This window comes from Borostomias antarcticus (assembly GCF_949987555.1).
Source record: "Borostomias antarcticus genome assembly, chromosome: 11".
NCBI classification, from domain to species: domain Eukaryota; kingdom Metazoa; phylum Chordata; class Actinopteri; order Stomiiformes; family Stomiidae; genus Borostomias; species Borostomias antarcticus.
Genome location: NC_140244.1, coordinates 17,529,253 through 17,556,752, shown reverse-complemented (window position 1 = coordinate 17,556,752; position 27,500 = coordinate 17,529,253). Strand labels below are relative to the sequence as shown.

Here is a 27,500-nt window from a genome sequence, read left to right as displayed (position 1 = left end):
CTTTCTTCTCTGTCTTCTTCCCTGGTGGCGTTTTATTCTGTTCTCTGCGAGTTGTGCTCTTTGTTGGAGTCCACGTCAGAGGAGCGATCGGCAGTGGCAGCTTCCAGGGAGGTGGGTGTTACTCCACACTTCGTTAGGGAGGTCTTTAGTTGGTCCTTCAGCCTATTTTTCGGACCCCCTAGCAGAACAATGGCCTAGGTGGAGCGGCCATACAGGGTGTGGCGCGGCAGTCGACCGGCTGGCATTCTAGTAACATGGCCGGGCCATGTCAGTTGGTGGTGCGTGATGGTGGCCTCTATTCTCCTGCAGCTGGTTCTCTGAAAGACCACAGTGCAGAACATGGTCCTGCCAGCTCAGCTCTAAGATGCACTGGAGGCACTTTATGTGAAATGACTTAGGCATCTTCAGATGGCGGGTGTAGATGTTTCCCAGCCGTATACCAGAGAGAGGAAATGCATATTGCCTCGTAAACTGCAATTTTGGTGCGGTCAATGTTATCATAGACTCTATCATAGGTCAATGTTATCATAGACTCTTTTCCTCAGCTGCCCAAAGGAGGATGAGGCCTGCTTGATTGGGTTTGGGATGTCCTGCTGCTTGATTGGGTCTGGGATGTCCTGCTGCTTGATTGGGTCTGAGCCACAAGGGCCAATCAGCATCCTGGAGCTCCGGTATGCGTACAGACTGGAGCTTTGTTGTAGCTCCTCATGTTGAAGAGTTTCCCATCCAGTCTGTCCCCCAGGGTAACCCCAGTCCTCTCTTCCATGTGTTGTACACCGAGCAGAAAGACGTTAAAGAGGACTTGCGCGAGGACGCATCCCTGTCTTACACCAGTACCGACTCCAAAGGAAGCAGATTTCAGTCTACAGATGTAAGAACTTGGGAATAGTCACCTGACCCGTGGGATCCCAACGGACCGTCTGCGGCATTCCGCACCACCGCTCGCACGCCCATAGAGGGTGCAGTAATACTACTCATTGACCCATTGCTGTAGCTCATCTGGGACATTAGATGAGCCTACCTTGTTCTCAAACTCCTTGTTCTCCGTCTGGTTGTAATTTAATTATTACGAACAAATCTATCTATAGTATCTATCTCTGTAACTGATGTTGGGTCTATATCTGTTAACTCATATGGAACAAGGTATCGGGACAAGTAGAGGTTTAATACAGTAGGCTAACTAGCTACTACGACCTTGGCCATCATCCCATCATGGAACCACCGCAGGATGTTGACAAACATCACTGGGCAGATGTCCTGCAGGAGGACTCTCATGATGTACACCAGAACGTGAATTCAACACTGCTCGTCGCCAAGCAATATTCAATCCAATCAGCGCGTTGTTTGGTAGTGTGTCTAGTAACGTGGTAGTAACGCCCAGTAGCTTGTGTAGTTCGATATCAACTGAAAACATGTCTCTCTCGATCCTGAAATGTAAAATTGACAATGAAAACCGTCAGTTTAACCCTGCCTTGACTGAAAAATACTTACTATTCTCTATATTATTTTACCCCAAAATCCAAATGCCAATCCAATGTGTTTAATTTTGATTGAGTGCGTTGGGGTACTTAAAGATTAGCAATGTCCGGAGAAACACCCGACTCTCCAGGCTAACTTTCCAAAATGATCTCAAAATCATTGCATCTACAAAATTAAAAGGGAAACACAAAATAAATATTGCTTGTTTTTCATTACATTATTTGTGTTGGTTTGAATTTGTCATTACCTGCTGTTGTCTGCCCACAAAAAAATGTCTGGCCCAGCTAAATTTCTTGATTTTAAAATCTGGCCCAACTGAATTCGTAATTGAATACCCCTGATGTACAGTGTCAAACGCCTTGGAGAGATCCACAAAGACCATGAACAGGTCTTGGTTCTGTTCACAGCACTTTTCCTGCAGCTGCCGTGAGGTAAAAATCATGTCCACTGCGTTTCGGTTTTTGCGGAACCCACACTGGGATTCTGGTAGCTGGTCTTCAGTGATGCTATTAATACGCCTGTGGAGCATGTTTTTGCCAGGACTTTGCTCACTCACATGCACACACACACATACTGTACACACACGCACACGCACACACCAAATCATGACTCATTAGTGAGTCTCAGTGACTCAGACTGGTTGCATTGTCCTTCTCGTCTGTCTCTCCTCTCTTTCATCTGTCTCTCCTCTTTCTCTCGTCTATCTCTCCTCTCTTTCTTCTCGTTTATCTCTCCTCTCTTTCTTCTCGTCTATCTCTCCTCTCTTTCTTCTCATCTGTCTCTCCTCTTTCTCTCATCTAGCTCTTCTCTCCTCTGCAAATGTTACTGTCCTTCCCCCCTCTTGCATTGATGTCACCCAACAGCAAGATCATGTTTGGGGACATTGTGGAGGGCCTCATCCAGCATCTCGCAGAAGCGGTCTTTCACGTCCTGTTCTGATGGAAGGGTTGGTGCATAAGCACTGAGGAGCGTATGGTGCTCTCCACGGACGTAAGCCTTTCGCTTAAGACGGTGTCTCAGTCAGATTTGGCAGGAGGCAGTTCTTGATGGCCAGGCCCACACCATGCAGGTGTTGTCCTTCTAAGGCAGGGGTGTCCAAACTTTTTTCACAGAGGGCCACATACGGAAAAAAGTATAAAGGGCTGGGCCACTCAATAAAGGCATATATATATATGAGGTGATATATTAAAGTTAGCAAAATCAATCAAATGTAGGTATTTTTCAAGCTTGTTATGCAAATATGTTACTGGGCTTGTTAACAGATTGATGTTTGTTGGAAAATGTTATCAACTTAAATTGACTGAATTTATCAATTAATTTGACTTATTTACACATGAATACTGTGTAATGCTGTATTTTTAACTCACCTATAATGGGAACAATGTTGCACTCAGTGGGAGCAGTGATGCTGTGCTTTGGACTGAAGGATGGCTGGCAGGTCAGGAGGAAGTTTAGTGGTTGAGATGCGGAGGACATCACAGAGATGGCTGTCGGTCATTTTGGTTCTCAGTTTGCTTTTGTTCAGAGTTAATAGTGAAAATGTTTGCTCACATATGTATGTGGAGCCAAACAGACTCATCATTCTTTTTGCATGGCGTCTCATCAAAGGAAACTTGTCCTTTTCCAAGCTCCGGTAGAAGTCGGGTAGGGAGAGAAACTGATGTTGATTTTTCAGAGAATCATCACACTGCATTTCGATAAGTTCTAACTGCAGACTCTCTTCCACTTCTTCTGCATCCACCAGGAAGGGAGTCGAGAACAGATTGATCTCTTTCTCAATGATAGAGAAATCTTGGAAGCGCCGACTAAATTCTGTTATGAGAGATGTGATCACAGACACATATTCCCTTTTTTAGCAGAAATATTGGCCTCTGGAAAAACACGTTTGATTTCGGACAGCGTGGGGAAGTGCGCAACATTGAAGTTACATAGCTGTGTCTCAAAGAGACGGAGTTTCACACAGAATGCTTTCATCTGCACATAAAGTTGTGGCACAAGCTGGTCTTTGCCTTGTAGGCTCTTGTTCAGTGAGTTAAGATGACCAGTAAGATCAACTAAAAATGCTAGGTCGGCCAACCATAGAGGGTCACTCAGCTCATGAAGAGGTCGGTTCTTTTCTTTCAAAAACTGGTCGATTTCGGACCTCAGGGCATAAAACCGCTGCAGCACGGAGCCGCGACTTAGCCAGCGCACTTCACAATGGTACAGTAGGTCCCCGTATTCAGCATCGACGTCAGATAGGAAAGCTTGAAATTCTCTGTGGTAAAGCCCTCGGGCTCGAATTACGTTTACCGTTTTCACAACAGTGTTCATCACATCACCAAGCTGGACTGTCTTGGCACAGAGGGCTTCTTGGTGGATGATACAGTGCATTTTCACAACCTCACCTCCACTCTCCTGCACCTTGTTGCACAGCATAGCGGTCATTCCTTTGCGCTCTCCGGTCATAGCTGGAGCTCCATCCGTTGTAACTCCACACAGCTTGTCCCATTTAAGTCCCATCTTGTCAACTGCATCTGACACAGCTTCAAAAATATCCTTACCCGTTGTTGTGCCCTTTAGACTCCTAAGATCAAGCAGCTCCTCCGTGATGCCAAAGTTATCATCAACTCCCCGCAAAAAAATTAACAGCTGTGCGGTGTCTGTGGCATCTGTGCTCTCATCACATGCAATCGAGTAAAAATCAAAAGCACAAGCTTTATCTGACAGTTGGTGTTTTACGTTAGCTGACAAGTCTTCGATTCGGCGCACAACTGTGTTTCTGGACATGCTCACGCTGCTGAATTCCTGCAGTTTTTCCGGGCACATTATTCCTGCAACTTCAGTGAAGAACTGTTTAACGAAGTCGCCATCTGAGAAAGGTTTCCCGTGCTGGGCAATGAGTTGAGCTACCTCGTAGCTAGCTATTGTGGCATTTTCTTGTGCTTTGTTAGCACGGACAAAATACTGTTGTTGAGCTAGCAGGCTAGCTGCCATTTGCTTAACTTTCTGTTCTCTTTCGGCGCCAGTGTAGGACGCGTAGGTTTGATGTTTGGTTTCATAGTGCCGTCGGACATTATACTCTTTCATCACTGCAACAGTTTCGTTGCAAATCAAGCAGACACACTTCCCTTTCACTTCTTTGAAAAAGTATTCATTTTCCCACCGTGTCTGAAATTTTCTGCACTCGCTCGCTACCTTACGTTTCTTTGATTCCGCCATTTTTGGTCACCGCTGGCACTTTTTGGGGGGATTAATCTTGTTTTGTGGAGACGCTGCCTTGTTCAAGCTTGCTCCACCTAGTGTTAGAACTAAGAAGTGCAGTACAGTCAAGCACACGTTTCATGTTTGGGCCATATTCCATTATATTATTTTAATTTGCTGTGGGCCAATTAAAAATGGACAGCGGGCCGCAGTTGGCCCGTGGGCCGCAGTTTGGACACCCCTGTTCTAAGGGGTAACCTTTCCAGAAGAAGGCGTAGCCCTCTCCCTCTTCCTTGAGCGATTCTTCACCCAGGAATCTGGTCTCACTTAGAGCAGCGATATCAACGTTGAAGCGCTTCAGCTCTGCTGTGATCGATGCCATTCTTCGACCAGGCCTGTCGGTGTTGTGGCTAGAGTCCAAGAGGGTCCTGATATTCCATGTTGCAAGTTGTAGGGATATATTTTGCTTTTCTTGTTTTCGACCGCTGAGTGGAATGTCCCGATAGGCGCGGTATCCTATCCAGTCTGAGAGGGCAATGTTTAGGTCACCCTTTCTAGATCTTTCCCCAGTGTGGGTCTTTAATATGGCTGCTCAGACACACAGGAATCTTCCGGAAGCAGCTGCCACTCAATCCCGGCTGCTGATGACCATGATAGCTCTGTGCCGCTGCTGTGCAGGGAGCTAGCGAGGAGCTTCCAGATCACTCAGTCCTGCCCCCACCAGGCACCCCATCGCCAGTAGACTTGAAAGGGGCTCAGTGAACCAGTAGCAGATACCTGCGCACTGAAGCTCCAACATCACTCCTTTGCAGTGGAGAGTTGGATTCCGATGGCAAGGAGATAATCACTGCTGCAGGAGGCTGCCGGGGCTCCAGTCTGTCGGAGGACCGCCTACGGTGGTCTAGACAGCGGTTGGTTGGTCTGGGGACCACTGCAACTCCGAGATCCCCTGATCGTTAGCCTAGGGCCTCGAGGCACCAGGTTACCGTGTGTGGCCACGAAGAGGCCTGGCAAGAGTCTTGGTGAAGGAGAGGCTGGGTACTGGTGAAGGAGAGGCTGGGTACTGGTGAAGGAGAGGCTGGATACTGGTGAAGGTAAGGCTAGGTACTGGTGAAGGAGAGGCTGGGTACTGGTGAAGGAGAGGCTGGGTACTGGTGAAGGAGAGGCTGGGTACTGGTGAAGGAGAGGCTGGGTACTGGTGAAGGAGAGGCTGGGTACTGGTGAAGGAGAGGCTGGGTACTGGTGAAGGTAAGGCTAGGTACTGGTGAAGGAGAGGCTGGGTACTGGTGAAGGAGAGGCTGGGTACTGGTGAAGGAGAGGCTGGGTACTGGTGAAGGAGAGGCTGGGTACTGGTGAAGGGAAGACTCACACGCAAGGCGACTCATCTGTTCATCACAAGGGGGCGCCAGCGGCAGTGAGCTGTAAGAGAGAGGGTGGCAAGCTGGCGGGAAGTAGGCATGCGCCTTCCCTCTACCTACTGCACTAGACGCATCACAACACACACACACACACACACACACACACAGAAACAAGGTGCATACACACACACACACACACACACACACACACACACACACACACACACACACACAGAAACAAGGTGCATACACACACACACACACACACACACACACACACACACAGAAACAAGGTGCATACACACACATACACACACACACAGAACATGAGCACTCAACTGATTGAGGCCTCTCTGCCCTGAGGTCTTGTTAACATGGAGTTCAGCGTGTGTCTGTGCCACTAACTCTCTGAGAGAAGCAGAGGATGGGTGAGAGAAAAAGAGAGAGAGAGAGACGAGAGAAAGACAGGAGAGATAGATGAGAGAAAGAGAGGAGAGATAGATGAGATAAAGAGAGGAGAGATAGATGAGAGAAAGAGAGGAGAGATAGACGAGAAGAAAGAGAGGAGAGAGATGAGAGAAAGAGAGGAGAGATAGACAAGAGAAAGAGAGGAGAGATAGATAAGAGAAAGAGAGGAGAGATAGACGAGACAGAGAGGAGAGATACAGTAGATGAGAGAAAGAGAGGAGAGATAGATGAGAGAAAGAGAGGAGAGATAGATGAGAGAAAGAGAGGAGAGATAGACGAGAGAAAGAGAGGAGAGATAGATGAGAGAAAGAGAGGAGAGATAGATGAGAGAAAGAGAGGAGAGATAGATGAGAGAAAGAGAAGAGAGATAGATGAGAGAAAGAGAGGAGAGATAGATGAGAGAAAGAGAGGAGAGATAGATGAGAGAAAGAGAGGAGAGATAGATGAGAGAAAGAGAGGAGAGAGAGACGAGAGAAAGAGAGGAGAGATAAACGAGAAGAAAGAGAGGAGAGATAGAGGAGAGAAAGAGAGGAGAGACAGATGAAAGAGGAGAAATAGATGAGAGAAAGGGAGGAGAGATAGATGAGAGAAAGAGAGGAGAGATAGATGAGAAGGACGACACAACCAGTCTGAGTCATTGAGATTCGCTAATGAGTCATGATTTGGCGCGTGCATGTCTGTGTGTGTGTATGTGCGTGTGTGTGTGTGTGTGTGTTTGTGTGTGTATGTGCATGTGAGTGTGCATGTCTTCAAAGGAACATGTTTTGTCACGTTTTGCTTGATAGAAAATACAAGCGTGAGATCCTTCTGCTCCACCATTTGGGGTTACACACACACACACACACACACACACACACACACATACACACACAGACACACACAGACACACACACACCAAACACACTACTCGGCTTAGGATTCACTCAACGAGGGGTTGCCATGCGGTCTAACAGTGGATCAATTTGTTTGGCTTTGATATGAACACAAACAGAATCCACCTCTCTCTCTCTCTCTCTCTCTCTATCATGCTCTCTCTCTCTCTCTCTCTCTCTCTCTCTCTACCATGCTCTCTCTCTCTCTCTACCCTATTTCTCTTTCTCTTCCCTCTCTATTTCACTGGCCTCTCTCTCTCTCTCTTCCTCTCGTTTGGGTCTATCTCCCTCTCTCTCTCTCGTTCGCGTCTCTCTCTCTCTCTCTCGTTCTCGTCTCTGTCTCTCTCTTTCTCTCTCCCTCTCTCTCTCCCTCTCTCTCTCTCTCCCTCTCGTTCGCATCTCTCCCTCTCTCTCTCTCTCTCTCTCTCTCTCTCTCCCTCTCTCTCTCTCTCTCTCTCCCTCGGCCAGGGCTGGTGTTGAGAGAACAGCACGTGATCAGCAGGACGGAAAGTTTCAGTGAGAAGTTGTTTGTCAGCATCTGAGTGTGTGTGAGTGTGAGTGTGTGTGTGTGAGTGTGTGTGTGTGTGTGTGTTTATCCAAGCCGAATAATGATGATGAAGATGATGACTAATTTGAAGAACTGCCTGTGAAAACATGTCAAACTTGCCCCTCTTGCAGTTTTACAACTCTCTAAATATTACAGAGGCTCTAAAAAGGGCCGAGCAGAGTTAGGCTTGATAAATGAGTCAGGAGCTGAGTAGGGCTGACCTCTGGGTGGGGGGGCGGGGAGAGAGGAGAGGAGGGAGGAGAGAGACGAGGAGAGGAGAGAGGAGAGAGGAGAGAGGAGAGAGGAGAGAGGGGAGAGGAGAGAAGAGAGACGAGGAGAGGAGAGAGGAGAAGAGGAGAGGAGAGAGAAGAGGAGGGAGGAGAGATGAGAAGAGGAGAGGAGAGAGAAGAGGAGAGGAGGGAGGAGAGAGGAGAGAGATGAGGAGAGGAGAAGAGGAGAGGAGAGAGGAGAGAGACGAGGAGATATGAGATAGAAGAGGAGAGAGAAGAGGAGAGGAGAGGAGGGAGAAGAGGAGAGGAGATGAGAGGGAAGAGAAGAGAGGAGAGAGGTAGGAGAGGAGAGAGGAGAGGAGAGAGAAGAGGAGAGAGGAGATGAGATTAGAGAGAAGAGGAGAGAGGAGAGGAGAAGAGGAGATGAGAGAGAAGAGGAGAGAAGAGGAGAGAGGAGATGAGAGGAGAGGAGAGAGGAGAGGAGAGAGAAGAGGAGAGGAGAGAGGAGAGAAGAGGAGAGAGGAGATGAGATGAGAGAGAAGAGGAGAGAGGAGAGGAGAAGATAAGAGGAGATGAGAGAGAAGAGGAGAGAGAAGAGGAGAGAGAAGAGAGGAGAGAGAAGAGGAGAGAGGAGAGAGAAGAGAGGAGAGAGAAGAGGAGAGAGGAGAGAGAAGAGAGGAGAGAGACGAGGAGAGAGAAGATGAGAGAGGAAAGAGAGGAGATGAGAGGAGAGGAGAGAGAAGAGGAGATGAGAGGAGAGGAGGAAGGGAGAGGACAAGAGAGGAGGGTAGGGGAGAGGAGAAGAGAGAAGAGGGGGAGGGAGGAGAAGAGACAAAGAGGAAAGGGGAGAGGAGAAAGGAAGGGAGGGGAGGAGAGGAGAGAGGAAGAGGACTATTTGTGTTGTATTGCTAATAAAGCGTAGATGTGTTCTGTCCATTAAGAGTTCTGTGGCTCAACTCTACTTCTGTAGAAGAGACCATCTGTTCCTTGGAGGGGTGATAGACTGGGCTGAACCACTGGAGAGGGGGTTCCACACAACAGGATGAAGTTAACGCTCTGAGCTCTGAGCTCTCTGTGTACGTATGTACTGTATCGACATTACATCATTAAATGACACTATTATTATTATTATTATTACTGTATGATTTAGTAGATGCTTTTATCCAGAGCAACTTACAATAATTGCATTTAACATAGGAAGTCAGTGTGCTAGTACTACTCACCAGAACTCACAAGTGCATCTCATTTAAAAAAGAAAATCATTCACAATTCTGCTTCTGCAGTTTGGTTACAAAAGGACAGTCTATTACTCCCATTGTGCTACAGTAGGAGGGACATGCTGAGGATTTTCTTAATAAGGAACACACTCCTGTCTTCTCCTCTCCTCTCTCCTCTCCTCTTTAACAAGATAAAGAACATAGAATAAGTCTTTATCTGACTGTCCTTTTGTAGCAAAACAGCAGAAGCCGATGTATGATTTTGTGGAGATATTCATTTCAGTTCAACAAATCATCACTGGGTTGTAAAAGCTGCACTGCTATTGTTCAAATCCACGACGACTCTGGAGATTCTACCACACCTGAACATTAGAGCCACCCAACCACAGGCTGCAGGAGAGAAAGATTAGCAGCCTCATGAATATTCATGACTACTTATTTAGGTGCTTCCTCTGTGAATGTACGTTTATCACGGCCTATCAAAGCAGCGATAAGCTCTGCCCGAGTCAATCACTGGCAGAACGAGAACGAGGCAGAAACGGAATCCAATTAGCTCAGTATTCCTAGGCCTCAGAGAGAGAGAGAGAGAGAGATAGTCAGGGAGAAAGACGGGCAGAAAGAGAGAGCGAGGGAGGGAGAGAGAGGGAGAGAGAGAGTGAGAGAGGGAGAGAGAGAGAGGGAGAGAGGAGAGAGAGGGAGAGAGAGAGAGAGGGAGAGGGAGAGAGAGAGAGAGGGAGAGAGAGTGGGAGAGAGAGAGAGGGAGAGAGAGAGGGAGAGAGAAGGAGAGATAGGGAGAGAGAGAGGGATAGAGAGAGAAAAACAGAGTGAGAGGAGCAAGGCTTCATCTGAATTGAAGGCTGGATCTGCAGCTTTACTGAAGAATTGGTTGGAACAGCTGATAGAAAATGCGCACTAATGAGTGAGCTACGCACGGACTCACGCACACACACACGCACGCACGCACGCGCACACACACACACACACACACACACACACACACACACACACACACACACACACACACACACACACACACACACACACACACACTCTCTCTCTCTCTCTCTCTCTAAGTGTGCCAATGGGGCCTAATTATCTACTGTCCATAAAGATGAAACCTCTCTCTCGTCTCTTTCTCCCACTCTTTCGCTCTATCTCTCTTTCTCCCTCTCTTGCTTCCTTCTCTCTCTCTCTCCCTTTCTCAGTCATTACATGACCTCCTTTCTCTCCCCCCATGCTCATCCTGTTCCCTCCACTTCTCCTCTCATCTCTCTCTCCTCCTCTCCCCCCCTCTCTCTCTGTTTTACAATATCCTATGCTCTTCTCTCCATTCCATGGACTACCTCCTTCTCTCTCTCACTTCCTCCCCCCTTCCGCCATCTCTCTTTCTCTATATCCCTCCCTCTCTCTCTCCCTCCCCGCCTCTATCCACCTCTCTCTCTTCTTCTCCCTCACTCTTTCCCACCCCCTCTTCCTCCATCCATCCCCCTCTCCCTCCCTCCCTCCTCTCCCCTCCTTCCCTCCCTCTCTCTCCAGCGTGGGTGTCTCCTGGTCCTGTCCTCGGTGTCTCTCCTGGAGAGACCAGGCCGTCCAGGCGCTGACGGCTGCTTTATTTACAGCCTCTGACGCCGGCAGGAAGAGGACAGGCTCGGTGTGTCCGTCACACACACACACACACACGCATGGGCACGCGTGCATGTCCGTCACAGAGATTACAGACATTATAAGCGGACATGCTAATTATCGCACACACTCTGTAGCATTCTCAGAGAGACTCGGTTATTAATCACCCACTGTCCTCTCTATGAATGGTAATTATCACACATGAATGACGATGGCTTTTCAGAGCACAGACACGCACACACACACACACACACACACCCACACACACACACACACACGCACACACAGACACACGGACCCAGTCACTAGCTGTTCATTCAGATCTTGCAGCAGACTGTGTACTTGTGTGTGTGTGTGTGTGTGTGAGTCTGTGTGCATGTGCGTGCATGTGTGTGTGTGCATGTGTGTGTGTGTGTGTGTGTGTGTGTGGTGTTGGTTGGTTGGTTGGCTGGCTTGCTGTGTATTCTGAGTCAGCTGTCATGTTTCTCTCACCCCTCCTGCCTTAGACTACTGTTGATCAAACCCACACACACACACACACACACACACACAAGAGGTCGACCGAACAATCGGCCGGCCGATTAATCGGGCCGATATATGCCCTTTTTAGGTAATCGGCATAGGCCGATCTCTGTGCTCATGAGGCCGATATAAAACAATTGTCTGCAGAGTGCACACATGTCTCTGCCCGCAGCGGAATGATCTTAGCGCATGCCACTTCCACGTGGAATGATCGTAACGCAGTGATAATAGTCGAAAGTGGGAACGTGCTCTCGAAGGCTGTGTGTGGACAGATTACACCTGAGACAAAATGGTAAGCCTAAAAACTACCTTTTGAAGCTCAATACATTTATGTGGACACTTTTATACAATGTTTACTTTCTGTAATTCGATCGATTCTTGTCTTTTTGAGTGAATAACGTCGGGTATTGTAATTTGGGATATTAACCTAACCTAGAGAGAGTTGGGTAAAACATGCGACATTACCCAGCTAGCAGATCATCTGTGGGCAGCCAGCGGCCCGCTGACGACCAGCTTGGTGGTCCACCGATGGGAGCCGCGGCGACCCCGCTATGGCGTGATCAGTGGCTAGGCAGCGGGGCCACCGTTGGTGCTGCTGGCGGTCCTCCGTCGGTGATTTGGTGGCTTGCCACTCACATACCACGCCACCAACGAACCGACAGGACCGCTAGCCAGCGCCAGCGGCTGTATGTATACATGTACATCTTGCTAGCGAACGTTAGCAGTCTTGGTAGTTGAGCTTGTAACGTTACATTGGATGCAATGTTAGCTAGCCAACTCATCATGCTAGCTAACATCAGCTAGTGCACCTCACAACTTCCCAGAGGAATGGAACACAGCATAACTATTAGTTAGTCTGACTCTTAGTAGGTAGCAGGTCTAAGGTTAGCTAGCCAGCTCGTCTAGTCTTGCTAGCTAATGTTAGCCAGCACAAGCTAGCTAACCATAGCATAGCGCTAATGTTAGCATAGCGCTAACTAGCTACTAGGCTAGCTAGCAAGCTAGTATCAGTGTAAATAGGTATTTTCCCTGCATAACGTATGCTGCAAGTTATAGCTAACAACTAAACAAGATTATTATGATCAGACACACCATCAGACGGGAGTGGAGCTAGAACCTTTTTTTCACTCATCACGCTGAGTGCAGACTGGGTTCTTGTAGGGATGGTTATCAGTGATGACAGGTAGGGAGATTAGTGATGGGAGCCAGGTGTAAAACAGGAACCTGCCCTGCTCGCTGCTGCTGTCTGAGTTGGGCACGCAATTCTCTGGCATGCTGAAGTCCCGGAAGCATCAGAGCCCAGGGAGACTGAGTGTAGGCTAGTACTGTGGAGGGCAGACGCACCGAGCAGCGCACAGGGGCAGACAAGGGTGGAGGCAAGGGAGCAGGGAGTGCCGTAATGCCAAAACAAAAAACATTAGTTGTATTTTATCAGATGGGGGGGAAGGGGGACGGCGGCGTGATATCAGCCTTATATATCGGCCATCGGCCACCCTGCTTGCTTTCAAAATCGGCATCAGCATGTAGGCCTAAAACCCATAATCGGTCGACCTCTAACACACACACACACACACACACACACACACACACACACATACACAAACATCAGTATGTCAGGATTGATGGGGAGTCTAAAGTGGATGAGAATGGCTGTGATTTGGCCGTCTCTGACCATCTGTGACTCTTTATGTGTGTGTGTGTGTGTGTGTGTGTGTGTGTGTTTGTGCATGTGTGTGTGTGCGTGTGTGCCTGTGTGTGTGTGTGTGTGAGTGTCTGTGTGTAGCTGCCCACCTCTCCTGTTCATATGAGTGTCAACAGCAGGCTGCTACTAATGTTGAATATCTCTCTCTCTCTCTCTCTCTCTCTCTCTCTTTCAGACACACACACACACACACACACACACACACAGGTGGAGGAGACGTGGTCATTTTGTCACACCTTTCACGGCAGCTGTGAACTCCTTGGTGACAGGCAGGAGACTACCTCTGATGACCTCATTCTGCTTGCTGTTTCTACCCCCCCCCCCCCCACCACCCTCCCCCCCCCCCCCCCCCCCCCCCCCACACACACACACACACACACACACACACACACACACACACACACCAGCCAACCCTTAATGACCACAGATGACACAGTTAGTTGGTCATCAAGGTTTGATGAATTCAGTCCAATCAGTTCAATTGGTCACACACCTAACACACACACACACACACACACACACACACACACTGCCTGACCAAAAGACTAATCTCCACCTGGATCGTTCAGAAAAACACACACACGATCAGAAAGACACACACACGATCAGTAAGACACACACACATGATCAGAAAAACACACACACGATCAGAAAGACACACACACATGATCAGAAAGACACACACGATCAGAAAAACACACACACGATCAGAAAGACACACACATGATCAGAAAGACACACACGATCAGAAAGACACACACGATCAGACAGATATACTGTACTGTATATGATCAGAAAGATTGTGTGTGTGTTGAGGTGAATAGGAGGAAGCAGCTGTAGGAGATGGTGGAGGCTGAAGAGGCTGAATGTGTGTGTGTGTGTGTGTTTAAGTGTGTAGAGCCTGCCTGTGTTGTCCTCTGGTTCCCATTCATGTGCATTCATGTCCCGGTCCACCCTGCAACGCCACGGCTGACAGAGCTATCACTGCACACCAGGGTTATAATAGTTTTGCTTTTTTCATTATTTTTTATTTTTATATCGTTTTAACTTTTTGTGTTCAATTTCAGTTTAGTTTTAATTAGTTTTTAAAGCAGATTTGCTAGTTTAGTTTAGTTTGTATTTTTTGATAATGCTTAGTTTTAGTTTAGTTTTTATTAGTTTCAGTATTAGTTTTAGTTTTTTTTTTCTGCGCTAGCCTCGTGAGACCATCCTGATCTTGTGAGCTCATGTTGTTTCACGCTGTGCAAAACAAACCATCTGGCGAACGTCAGATTACTTCTGCGCAGCGGCACAGCTAAAGAAATAATGGAGGATAGATTTCATATCCACCCAAAATATTAGGCTTATGTATGAAATGAAAAAGACTAAAACTAAGGACATTTTCTTTACAATTTTAGTTTATTTTAGTTAGTTTTGTAAACACACAATACAGTTTTAGTTAGTTATCGTTTTTTTGTAAACCCTAGTTCTTATTTTTATTTCAGTTAACTAAAATGTTTTTTCACACCTAGTTTTCGTCTTTTAGTTAGTTTTCATTAACTATAATAACCTTGCTGCACACACACACACACACACACACACACACACACACACACACACACACCAGCCAACCCTTAATGACCACAGATGACACAGTTAGTTGGTCATCAAGGTTTGATGAATTCAGTCCAATCAGTTCAATTGGTCACACACCTAACACACACACACACACACACACACACACACACACTGCCTGACCAAAAGACTAATCTCCACCTGGATCGTTCAGAAAAACACACACACGATCAGAAAGACACACACACGATCAGTAAGACACACACACATGATCAGAAAAACACACACACGATCAGAAAGACACACACACATGATCAGAAAGACACACACGATCAGAAAAACACACACACGATCAGAAAGACACACACATGATCAGAAAGACACACACGATCAGAAAGACACACACGATCAGACAGATATACTGTACTGTATATGATCAGAAAGATTGTGTGTGTGTTGAGGTGAATAGGAGGAAGCAGCTGTAGGAGATGGTGGAGGCTGAAGAGGCTGAATGTGTGTGTGTGTGTGTGTTTAAGTGTGTAGAGCCTGCCTGTGTTGTCCTCTGGTTCCCATTCATGTGCATTCATGTCCCGGTCCACCCTGCAACGCCACGGCTGACAGAGCTATCACTGCACACCAGGGTTATAATAGTTTTGCTTTTTTCATTATTTTTTATTTTTATATCGTTTTAACTTTTTGTGTTCAATTTCAGTTTAGTTTTAATTAGTTTTTAAAGCAGATTTGCTAGTTTAGTTTAGTTTGTATTTTTTGATAATGCTTAGTTTTAGTTTAGTTTTTATTAGTTTCAGTATTAGTTTTAGTTTTTTTTTTCTGCGCTAGCCTCGTGAGACCATCCTGATCTTGTGAGCTCATGTTGTTTCACGCTGTGCAAAACAAACCATCTGGCGAACGTCAGATTACTTCTGCGCAGCGGCACAGCTAAAGAAATAATGGAGGATAGATTTCATATCCACCCAAAATATTAGGCTTATGTATGAAATGAAAAAGACTAAAACTAAGGACATTTTCTTTACAATTTTAGTTTATTTTAGTTAGTTTTGTAAACACACAATACAGTTTTAGTTAGTTATCGTTTTTTTGTAAACCCTAGTTCTTATTTTTATTTCAGTTAACTAAAATGTTTTTTCACACCTAGTTTTCGTCTTTTAGTTAGTTTTCATTAACTATAATAACCTTGCTGCACACACACACACACACACACACACACCCACATGCACATACACACGCGTGCGCGCACACACCCACACGCACACACACACACACTGTCAAGAAAGATAGAGAGTTGCAATCCCCGGACCCCCAACCACACCCCCGTGAGCCTGAGGGTGCCCGACCATGGCCTTGTGAGTCTAGGCCAGGGCCGCCGGCCCAGCCTTCACCAGAGGTCCCGGAGGTAAAGCCTCCTGGGGCCCCCGTTCAGTCTGTGCCTCCTGTGCCCACGGAGGGTGGTCCCCGATACCATCCTTTATATAGAGAGATGGACGGTGGGGGCCGTGCACCCCACAAGTATGCGCCTCTAGAGAAGAGGTGGCCAGAGAAGAAGAGGGGCTACAGGGAGCGACCCTGGTCACCCAACCAACTGAGAGATAAAGGGCGACCTCGGGAGGACCTCAGGGATCAGATGGAGGGTAGGAGGGGAAAGGGGAAGAAGATTCGTCCTCTAATGCCACCGTGGCAGTTGACCAAGGGTGGGGGCACTCGAGTTCTACCACCCCCAGAGTAGCTGTCGGGCTCAGGGGAGGTCATCATCGGGGATCAGGGAGAGGATCCGGAGGAGAAAGTGGAGAATTCTTGAAGGGAAATGTCGTACAGGAAGGAGGCGACTTGGATGACGACTTTGCAGGGAAAGAGGTTGACATAGATTCCAACTTTTAAAGAGGTAACCATTTATGAGTGAATCAATGTTGCTAGCATTGTAATCAGAACTTATTCTGTGAAAGTTAACAATATTAACACAAGTCAATCATAAAGTAAAGTAAGTGTTCTAACTCTGTGTGACCTTTGTAACTATAATCATAAGACAGGGCCGTGCCTCTTTCTGCAGAAAAGTACCGTTTCTCCTTTCTTTGGAAAGCCCCGAAGCTTCCATGAAGGTGAAAGGTACATAGTCATTCACATGAAGAGTCATCGTTAGTTCATATGATTTCTGTATTTGACTATGTTCATAATGACTTGCTAATAATTGTATGGGTTGATAGTCAGATGATGTGTGACTACCTTGTGATTACCTCAAGAGTGAGATCTACCATTGATTGGATGATAATGTTGTGATGTTTAGAAAGAAGGAGGAGTGACAGGCTAAAAGTTAAGATTATAAAAAATAATGTTTAAGATGAGGATGTTGGGATTCGTTCATATGGATGCCCCAGCTGACCAGCAGTGTGGCATTTGGACTCGATTCCCCCGGTTCCAGCCTAGAGTAGAGTCGCTACTCTCTCCCCCGGACCTTGCTGAGTGAAAAGAAGAATCGTTACTGGAGAGTGGCGTTGTGGAAGAGGTCTCTGTTTCATCACAGCGGGGATCTAGGGGATAAGTTGAGAGTTGTCAGGGCAGGGCCGTATAGGGTGAGCGATGAGACTAGGCCTGCTTTATCACACTCCTTCTAATTATATATTCCTGTTATTGATATATTACTTTGTAATTTGATTTACTTGCTTATGCTTGTAGCCCATTTAATCGACATTTATCCAACTTTAATAAAATTGAGATTTGTTTTTAAAAGACAATAATTCTACTGTCACGTCACTCTTCCCCTTGTGAAACTTAGCTTCTGAGGGGAAGTATTTCTTATTTCTGTGATTGTAAAAGGTTAGGTGTATGCATGCCACCACCGGTTCTTAAAGGTTAACTCTAGACCCACATAGACACTCCCTTACACTTAAGTATACTGTTAATCAATATCCTAGCAACCATACCAACTGTAGTCTTAAAAGAGTAGAGCGGTCGTTAACCAAAGTGATTTATGGCTATTATGCTGCTATCAGGTCACAGCAGGGTATAGTTACATGTTGAAGCAAGGGATTGGAGACCGTTAGGAAGACTAGGCGAGTCTACTCAAACCAGTTTATTCAACATTCTTTAGAAACTCGGTGAGGGGTAATATCCTGTGAGCTGAAGAGTAGTGAAATCCTTAGTGATAACTGGTATCAGGCCCTTGTACGGGGGCTCTGTGGAGACAACATACACACACACACACACACACACACACGCACACGCACACGCACACGCACACACACACACACACACACACACACACACACACACACACACACACACACACAGAAAGGTCATGTTGATAGAGAAAGGTTCCCTTTCATGATACCATCAGTCCCACTAGCCAATGAGAGCTGGCTGTGGTGTCACAGGCGAAGGCAGGTAGAGGGGGAGGTAGTTTTTCATTGTCCAATGAGATGAGAGATACTGCAGCAGTAAAGCACAGGGTGACAGGATAGGTGCTGCTGAGAATGTTCACTCCTGGTTAGGAACATTCTAGAATCATTCTAGAGACGCTCTGAAAACATTCTACAGAATGAAACATTCCCAGAATGCCTCTGCATACAACAGGGCGAACGGAGAAGCAACGTGTGAGATGCGATCTATTTCCTGTACACTCAACACTGCTTCAACCTCATTAGGAGGGAAGCAAGGAGGTAAGGAAGGAAGGAAGGAAGGAAGGAAGGAAGGAAGGAAGGAAGGAAGGAAGGAAGGAGGGAGGGAAGGAAGGAAGAAGGACGGAGGGAATAAAGGAAGAAATAAGGGCAGGAAAGAGGGAGAAGGGGACGGATGGAAGGAAGGAAGCAAGGAAGGAAGGAAGCAAGGAAGGCAGGAAGGATGGGGGTATGAAGGAAGGAAGGAGGTAGGGAGAGGGAAGGGTTGGGCCAGGTGTCTCTCTGAGGCAGGATGAGGCCAGGTCCTACAGGACGCTCCTCAGAAGAGAGAAGGGTTGGGCCGGGTGTTTCTCTGAGGCAGGATGAGGCAGGATGAGTCAGGAGGAGGCAGGATGAGGCAGGATGAGGCAGGATGAGGCAGGATGAGGCCAGGTCCTACAGGTCCTCATCAGAAGAGAGTGTTTCCTGAGTAGTCAGAAGGCTGGGCCCCAATCAAGCCAAATATGACCGTGTGTGTGTGTGTGCGTGTGTGTGTGTGTATGTGTGAGTGTGTGTGTGAGAGTGTGTGTGTGATGGTAGCGCAGACAGCGAGGGCCAGGGGGGAGCAGAGAGAGAGAGAGAGAGAGAGAGAGAGAGAGAGAACAGCCCTTCATCTATAATTCATAGAGTGATGGTATTTTAAAAATACTGTCTGATGAAATATGTAGAGGAGAGGGAGAACCCAGAGCACTCCCTCTGCCCACACAGCTGCCTCTCTCTTTAAACATCTCCTCCCCTCTCTCTCCTCTCCTCTTTTTCCTCCCACCTCATCTCTCTTTAAATCTCTCCTCCCCTCTCTCTCCTCTCCTCTCTCTCCTCCCCTCTCTTTCCTCCCACCTCATCTGTCTTTAAACATCTCCTCCTCTCTCTCTCCACTCCTCTCTCCTCCCCTCTCTTTCCTCCCACCTCATCTCTCTTTAAATCTCTCCTCCCCTCTCTCTCCTCTCTTTCCTCTCCTCTCCTCTCTCCTCTCCTCTCTCCTCCCCTCTCTTTCCTCTCCTCTCTCTCCTCTCTTTCCTCCCACCTCATCTCTCTTTAAATCTCTCCTCCCCTCTCTCTCCTCTCTTTCCTCTCCTCTCCTCTCTCCTCTCCTCTCTCCTCCCCTCTCTCTTCCCCTCTCTTTCCTCTCCTCTCTCTCCTCTCTTTCCTCTCCTCTCTCTCCTCCCCTCTCTCTTCCCCTCTCTTTCCTCTCCTCTCTCTCCTCTTTCCTCTCCTCCCCTCTCTCTCCTCTCTCCTCTCCTCCCTCCCTCCCTTCCTCCGTACCTTAGTTCTTGGGTCACCGTTTCTGTTCGTTTTCAGTACGTGTTTTTTGTGTAAGGAGAAGAAAATGCTACTTATTTTCAAGTCTTTATTTATGTTGCTTATTGATTATGGAACGTTTCCATTCAGACACATTCCAGAATATGCCTGGTGTACTTCATAATATAAAAATATATAAATATCGACATGCCTATAAAAAAAACATCAAAATGTTGAAAAATTTCAAATATAAACTTTCAAATAAACTTTCAAATATAAAAGTGTCCTTTAGCCTTGACTTCTGGTATAGTAGTTATTTGTATTTATAGTAGTTTATTTGCAAAATGTGCGTCAGCGTATCGCAATGAAGATGGCTGCGTGGCGCTTGGTCAAAACTAACAGTAGGCCTGTTGGAGAAGTTAAGAAAATGTATTTTCAATTTAGGTTATATAAGCGTTGCCTTGCACTTTTTATCTATCCAACCCCGTTTCTAACTTGCAATAAGATTAAGATATTCGTCTTAGAAGCATTTTTGCTATTCTTAATGATCAGGAAGAGACATCGCTCTGCCCCCTCTGTCTGCCTCACACCCACTTGTGCTGGAGGAGAGCCTGCTCCGAGTGAAGGGAATGACAGGACCAACGTTTGCCCACCCTGCTCGTTGCTACAGTAGAGTCAGTCAAACTGCAATACTTCATCCTACCACGTGGTGTGAGCAACAACAACAGTGGCAGTGGCGGTAAAATAATATTACAACCCACAACCACTAGGGGCAGTAGAGCACTGCTACAGGGGCAGTAAACTCCTACAGTGTATAAGGCTACTAGGCTTCTCTGACAATCTGGTTGCCGTTGCTTATAATGTGGCTACGTTTTCAGTTTGCTTTTTTGGATTAGCTACAACAGAGACAGTAGCCTATATGACATTGGTTATTTGAGGGGCTATCATTTTCCCAACTGATTGGACTTCATTCATTCTTTAGATTCAAACCCAGATACTCAGAAATCCCTCATTTTCAACCCCTATATTTTCAACGATGCAGTCAGAGTGAAGACATTCAATATACAATCAATAAATAGCACCAAACCAGTGAGGACTATTTCATTTCAACACGTATTTACCAACGCATAATATATTTATTCGATTCAAGGCACAAAGAAACGAATGTCCAAGTGGCACAATCGTTAGTGCAGCAGACTTGTAACATAAGGGTCACCCGTCCTGCTGTTTGATGTTTGAGTAGGTACTGTAGTACCTTCACAATTCTATTAAATTAAATTAAATAAGGAAAGACTTATTATTTTATATTATTATTATTATTATTATTATTATTATTATTATTATTAGTAGTAGTAGTATTATTATTATTATTATTTCATTACTTTTATTATGTAACAACGTAACAACGGTACAGTAGCTTCAAGGTCTGTAGCTGTGCACTTTATAAAATAGTTGGTGATGTCCTATCTATAGGAAAATGTTTCTTATTACAGTAGCTATTCGTAAACTCATGGTTGTGTTCCTGGACTATCTCAGATCTCATAGGCTATTGTATCTTTACTTAAGAAATCCTAACTATTCAATTCCATCTCAAACGGTCGGTCTGCATTTGAATTGATAGTTTCTCTATCCAGCTGCGCTGGAATACTTGGGGCAGATTGCCAGGTCAACACTTAAAATCGGTCTAGTGGTACTGTATGTTTAATTAATTTTTGAAGCGAGTAGCCTAATAGAACGAGAGAATCAGCAGTAGCCTGGTTAGTTTGCTCCAGCTGCAGTGGATGGAGGGAGGTTGAGTGGAAAAATAGCTGGCCAGCATAATCAGTTTGTTGGAAATTCGTTTTGACAACTGGACAGTTGATGTTGCACAGCAAATGCAGAACATTTCCTCCATGGCTAGTCAGCTAGCTATCGGAATCAGGACTGGCATTAAATTCGTTAAATACATCCATCTATCAATCAAACTATCGAATTCAGCCCAGGAGCTGTCACTGCCAACAGCCCAATAGAAGCCCTGTCTGGAACTCGCTAACGTTAGTAGCACCCCCCTCCCCCTCAATCCATTACCCACTGAACATCCTGTTTTTGGTGGGGCTCAGAAACACATCCATCCAGATTATTACCTCCACCCCAGCGACAGCGCACGGTGAGAGGTTATGTTTTCAGTGGCGCGTGTGCGTTTGTTAGCAGGATCACGCAAAACATACTGGACCGATTTTCACGAACAGTGGAAGGGTGTAGCATTGTCCAACCTAGAACCTCTTAAATTTTGGAGTGGATCCGAATCACGGGTCGGGTCCACGGGCCTCCCAAACACACCCGGGCTGCCCATTCACTTCCATTCAGTTTTTGGGCCATGATTACACAAAAACTACCAAGCCGATTTGTATGCAACTCGGTGAAGAGTCTATTATGGACCATCTTAGAACCCATTAAATTTTGGAACAGATCCAAATCACGGGCCGGATCCACGAATTACAACAAAAATCAGAATGAAGCCAGCTCCCTGTGTGAGGGTGCTAGAGACACAGGGTTTGGACTGGGGTGTGCGGGGGGAGAGCCCAGAGTGCACCGCATTGCCCCCCGCCGGCTGTGACCCGAGGGGGGCGCCACAGAGCCGGTCAAATACAGCCACCCATTCACCTCCAGTCATTTCTTGGGCTAGGATTACACAAAATGAAAACAAAACTAAGAATGAAGCCAGCTACATGTGTGAGGGTACTAGAGACACAAGGTTTGGACTGTGACCCGCGGGGGGGGGTCAAAAATAAATCCTATCAGAAAATAGGATTTAAAATCCTATTTTAAATCAGAAAAATATAGGCCCTATCTTTCCACAATGAAAGTCATTCAAACCAAACCTAAATCCCCCCGCAAACCACAGCCGAAGCGCCATGAAACGACCAATTATACACTGTAGCTCCCATTGTTTCCTATGGAAGCCCGCACACTGGCGCCGTTCCACCAGCAGCCGACACTGTCGCCCCGGGATTGATTTCCACTCGCCTCTATGTTTATGAAATGTGGCAGCTAACACACGTGGCAATCCAACCTAAACTTGGATTAATGCATGGGATTTGCTGCACTGAAATGCCTGTCTATTAAATCTATCTAAAAGTCGGCTAATATAGTTACTTTTAGGATATTTTAGGATATTCCCATCTCGTCCATCTCGTCTCATGTTCCATGTGTCATTTGTTTTGCTACAGTTTACATCTAACGTTAGATCTAGCATATCATATAAGTGAGCTATTCAACACCGTGTTTGAACATAATCTCATGGGAAGCCTTTTAGAGTTTTGTGTAGCCTAAAATAACCGTTTTTATTGAAATGGTAATTTTAGGTTACCCAGCTCTAACATCAAAATGTAGGCTATAGCTAGGCTGCTAATGTTAAAATGGAAGAGAAATGAATTGAACCGGTCACCAGCAGGCTCTGTCTTATACCAGACTGCCCTCTAGTTTGTGTGTAAGTGCACTAGAATGCGTCGCACGTCGCATCCTATAGCGCCATGCGCCATGCACCGTCCTGCGCTGTTGTCTGGGCTGCGGTTTGCAGGGGTCTTAACAGACACAAGTCCAGGTCCAGCCCCATAGCGAGGCTGGAGGCTACAGCAGCTCTGCTCTCTCTCTCTCTTGCTTTGCTCTCCTCTCTGTCTCTCACTCATCTCTCCCTCTCCTCTCTCTCTCCCTCTCCACGCTGTCTCTCACTCATCTCTCCCTCTCCTCTCTCTCTCCCTCTCCTCTCTGTCTCTCACTCATCTCTCCCTCTCCTCTCTCTCTCCCTCTCCTCTCTTTCTCCTCTCTCTCTCCTCACTCCTCTCTCCCTCTCTTCTCTTCTTCCTCTCCCTCTCCTCTCTCTCTCCCTCTCCCTCCTCTCTCTCCTCACTCCTCTCTCTCCCTCTGCTCTCTTTCTCCTCTCTCTCTCCTCACTCCTCTCCCTCCCTCTCCTCTCCTTCTCCTCTCTCTCTCCTCACTCCTCTCTCTCTCCTCACTCCTCTCCCTACCTCTGCTCTCTTTCTCCTCTCTCTCTCCTCACTCCTCTCCCTCCCTCTCCTCTCTTTCTCCTCTCTCTCTCCTCTCCTCACCATCTTCTCCTTCCCTCGTCCTATTCAGGCCTGATGCAAAGCTTCAGGCCAAGGCCACTCTCATCCTTTTAAAAACACACTCACTCACACACACACACACACACACACACACACACACACACACACACACACACACATACAGAACACTGGAGGTGCTATACTTCTCTTTTAAAAGCTTCATCCCGTCTTTTATCTGACGCCTAAACTGATCTGCTACAGTCCCTTTCTCCTCTCTCTCTCTCTCTCTCTCTCTCTCTCTCACTCTCTCGTGTGTGTGTCCATGTCTCTGTGTGTGTGTTTGACTGTGTGTGTGTGTGTGTGTGTGTGTGTGTGAGTGTCACCTACAGTATAGTATGAATGGCTGCCTTCTCCCTCCTTCTCCCCCCACCTCTCTCTATAGTGAAAGTAGTTATTTATAACCCGGTTATTGTATCTGACTGCTGCCGTGGACAGTAGAGTCATACAGTAGACAGCTGAGATAAGACAGTAGAGTCTAATAGATACATGACAGTAGACAGTGAGTCTAGTAGAGTTGAATGCACAGTAGAGGGTAAGAGACAGTAGATTAGACTAGTCTCACAGACCTGCAGACCACACCGACAGACGCTCATAGACCCCCATGGCATCTAACAATTGGTGACCACGAGAGGCCGCGTGTTATAGTGATTTTATAACATCTACGGGGCGTTTTTATGCACGACGCGAAGCGGAGTGCCAAAAACCCCCCTGGCTGTTATAAAATCACTATAACACACGGCCTTGAGTGGTTTATTGCTTTTATACAACGGTTAATACATCTATTAGTGTAAAATAAACACACATCAATGTAAAATATTAACATTTATTCAAAACGAAGCATTATTCCCTCAATTCCGCCAAGCAAAATAGTTCCCCTAACAAAAGGGTTGCCAAGCAACAACAACAACTACAATGCATTGGATCAAATGGGAGGCGCATTAATACTGAAAATGGAATGATATGCGGTCCCAGGTGTGTGTTACAAAGTATTTTAACACGGCTTCCAGCCAATCAGAATCAAGAACCAGAACTAACTGTTGTAAAAAGTATCTTAACACACGTATCCTAACCAGGTTTTTATGTACATTATAAATATATGGCTGAACATCGGTGCTTCCATAGGAAGAGATCACTCTTCCTGATTCTGACATCTCTAAGGTCAAACCCCTGGGAGGAGATCTGACTGAACCACAGCGAGTAACTTTCACAGTACCGGAAATACCATCAACATCTCAGTTGAGATATTAGGCTTAAAAGACATGAAAGCCCATCATTCAGCAATGGAAGCTTAGTTCAGGGACAAAACAGACAGTTGTCATTCACAAAGGTCCTTCTCCTCTTCTCATCCATCCATCCTTTCATAACTCAAGGTAATCTTCAGAATGTTCTTTTCCGTTGGTGCGTCTGTGTGTGTGTGTGTGTGTGTGTGTGTGTGTGTGTGTGTGTGTGTGATGTAATACCAGAGCCCATCACCAAAGAGGAGCTGTTACAATTCATTTTTCCATTGCAAAGTACATTTCGATTTTTACATGAAAAACTGCTTGGTGTGTCAGTAAAAATATAGTCCAGGTTACTCGGAAAGCCATGTATTTTCTACATCTGCAAAGAGCAGAGCTTGAGGTGTAGTAGATCTAGTATCTCAAAAGGTTAGATCCTACAGGTGCCTGGATTTGTTAGCGCCACTAGATGGAGACATTGAGCTTTGCCAATCCTTCTGGGTGCTAAGGATTCCAGCCTGATTGGCTTTGAGGAAACGCCTTCAGTTGTCCGAAAAGTAAAAAATGCATTACTGGTACAGTACAAGCTATTTTGTTAGCTTGTAACTCTGCAAGTGTGCAAGTAAATTCTGTATATTGTGAAAAGCATTGTGAATCTGTTAAATCTGTAATTGGAGTAATCTGTAATACATTTGCAAACATTTCTAAAAACCTGTTTTCACTTTGTCATGGGGTATTGTGTGTAGGCCGATGAGATGTTTTTATTTATCCATTTTAGACGGCTGTATTGGAACCCTAGAGAATGTGCTTTCGCCTGCTCGGGTTGATGGCAGACATTCTAAAATGCTATTGCGTGAAGGTTGTAATCTGGTTGGCTAGCTACTGTATCTAGCTAGCTAACTAGTTACATTTTAAGAAGCTATATTAATGTTACTTACACGCAGTTGTGCTCGGCTGTTCAGGGAAAGGCAGGTCGTAGCAATGGTTACCCAGGTGTGTCAAACCCTGCCCATAAACTAGCTTCTAATCCTAGATTACTGCCATCGGACCTGTCATACATAGGGCTAGCTAGCTAGGTAGTTGAGGTACATCAGAGAGCAAGAACCAAAGAGCACTCGTTCGGCTAACCCCAACTGATGCACCACCAGTATACTTTTGACATTTCTCACTTCTAAGTATTGGTACCTTAATGTCATTGCACATGCTGATGACATGCATCATGGACGGAGGTCTGTGCTCTCTGAGTCCTGCTAGTATAATACTGTGTTTAGGGAAGTAGAGTCTGTGTACAGTAGTTGTAACCGAGTGAAAACGTGTTCTAGTGAGTCCCAGGTAGAGATAGCGAGTAGTTGGTTAAACTCACTCCTCAAAGGAGTGCTAACAGTCCGTGCTAGAGGGCTGTCCCTATTGGCGCAACTGTTGGTGTGTCCACCTCACAAGCGTGAGTTTGAATCCCGCCTTGGGCAAGCCCTTAACATTTATTATTTATTACATAGTAATAGAACAGTATTCTATAATACCATGTATAGAGGAGGATAGTCTTATAATAACTACCAGGTGTATATTATAGTATTACTACATTATTTTATAATACTGTGTTAAAAGACTAGTATTTCGAACTGGGGGGTATTCCAGAAAGCGGGTTTAGTGAAAACTCTGAGTTTGCTAATCCTGAATTGAATTGAATCGAATCTCAGGATTAGCAAACTCCTTAGAGAGTTTTCTCTAAACCTGCTTTCTGGAACCCCCCCCAGATAGTGTAGGGACAGCAGTAGTGTGGAGGGTGTTTTGAGTTCATTCCTTTGGCCCCTGTGCTAGCTCCGTGTGGTTCCTCCGATTCCCTCGGATCGATTATTATTTTGTTTGTGTGTGTAAATAAACCTTCCTTATTTTGGGTGTTTTATCACATCGTTCTTAGTAGTTTTGTCTTACACTACCACCACAACACATAAGATAGATAAGATGAACTTGAATAATCCCCCCCCCCCCCTTCGCTGTACCCCTAGACGTGCCATCTGGGGAGGTTGGTAAAAGTAGTATTCTCCAATACAGTGTTTAGAGTGGTAGAGTGGTAGTAGTCTTACCTCCAGCAGGTGAGGCGTGGGGTTGAATCCACACAGGTTGCAGACCTGGGTGTGGCACTGCGTGCAGGCGTTGTAGTTGGGCGGCTCGCTGCTGTCGGTGTTCAGCGTCGTCTTGCACAGCGGACACAGCGCCTTCGGCTTCTCAGGCTCCGCCGGGGCGGGCGCCGGGCTGGGCTCCTGTCTGCCCATCTGCCTGTGGGGAGAGCCGTGTTGATGTTGTTGTTGTTGTTGTGGCCCCTTCTGCTGCTGCTGCTGTTGGTGAGGCGCTTTTTGATGATGCGCTGGAGACTGCTGCTGCTGACCGCCCCCTTGTTTCTGAGCAGGCGCGTGAGGGCCGCCCATTTGAGGGCTCCCCGCCTGAGCATGTGGCCCCCCCATCTGGAACGGTCTGGCGCCCGGGGGCCCCTGGCCTTGCTGCTTGGAGCTGGCGT

The 27,500-nt window shown here is 46.4% G+C and overlaps 1 protein-coding gene across 1 annotated transcript in view; it reads right to left on the bottom strand.

Annotated features, from left to right (window-relative positions):
• bsna (bassoon presynaptic cytomatrix protein a) overlaps positions 1-27,500 on the bottom strand; it is a gene marked incomplete at both ends in the record, with an annotated part of 114,466 nt that overhangs the window by 38,563 nt on the left and 48,403 nt on the right. Inside the window, one exon of the mRNA XM_084446111.1 lies at positions 27,070-27,500. This exon is cut by the window's right edge and continues 850 nt beyond it. Within this exon, the coding sequence (XP_084302237.1) occupies positions 27,070-27,500 (431 nt within the window). The remainder of the gene's footprint in view (positions 1-27,069) is intronic.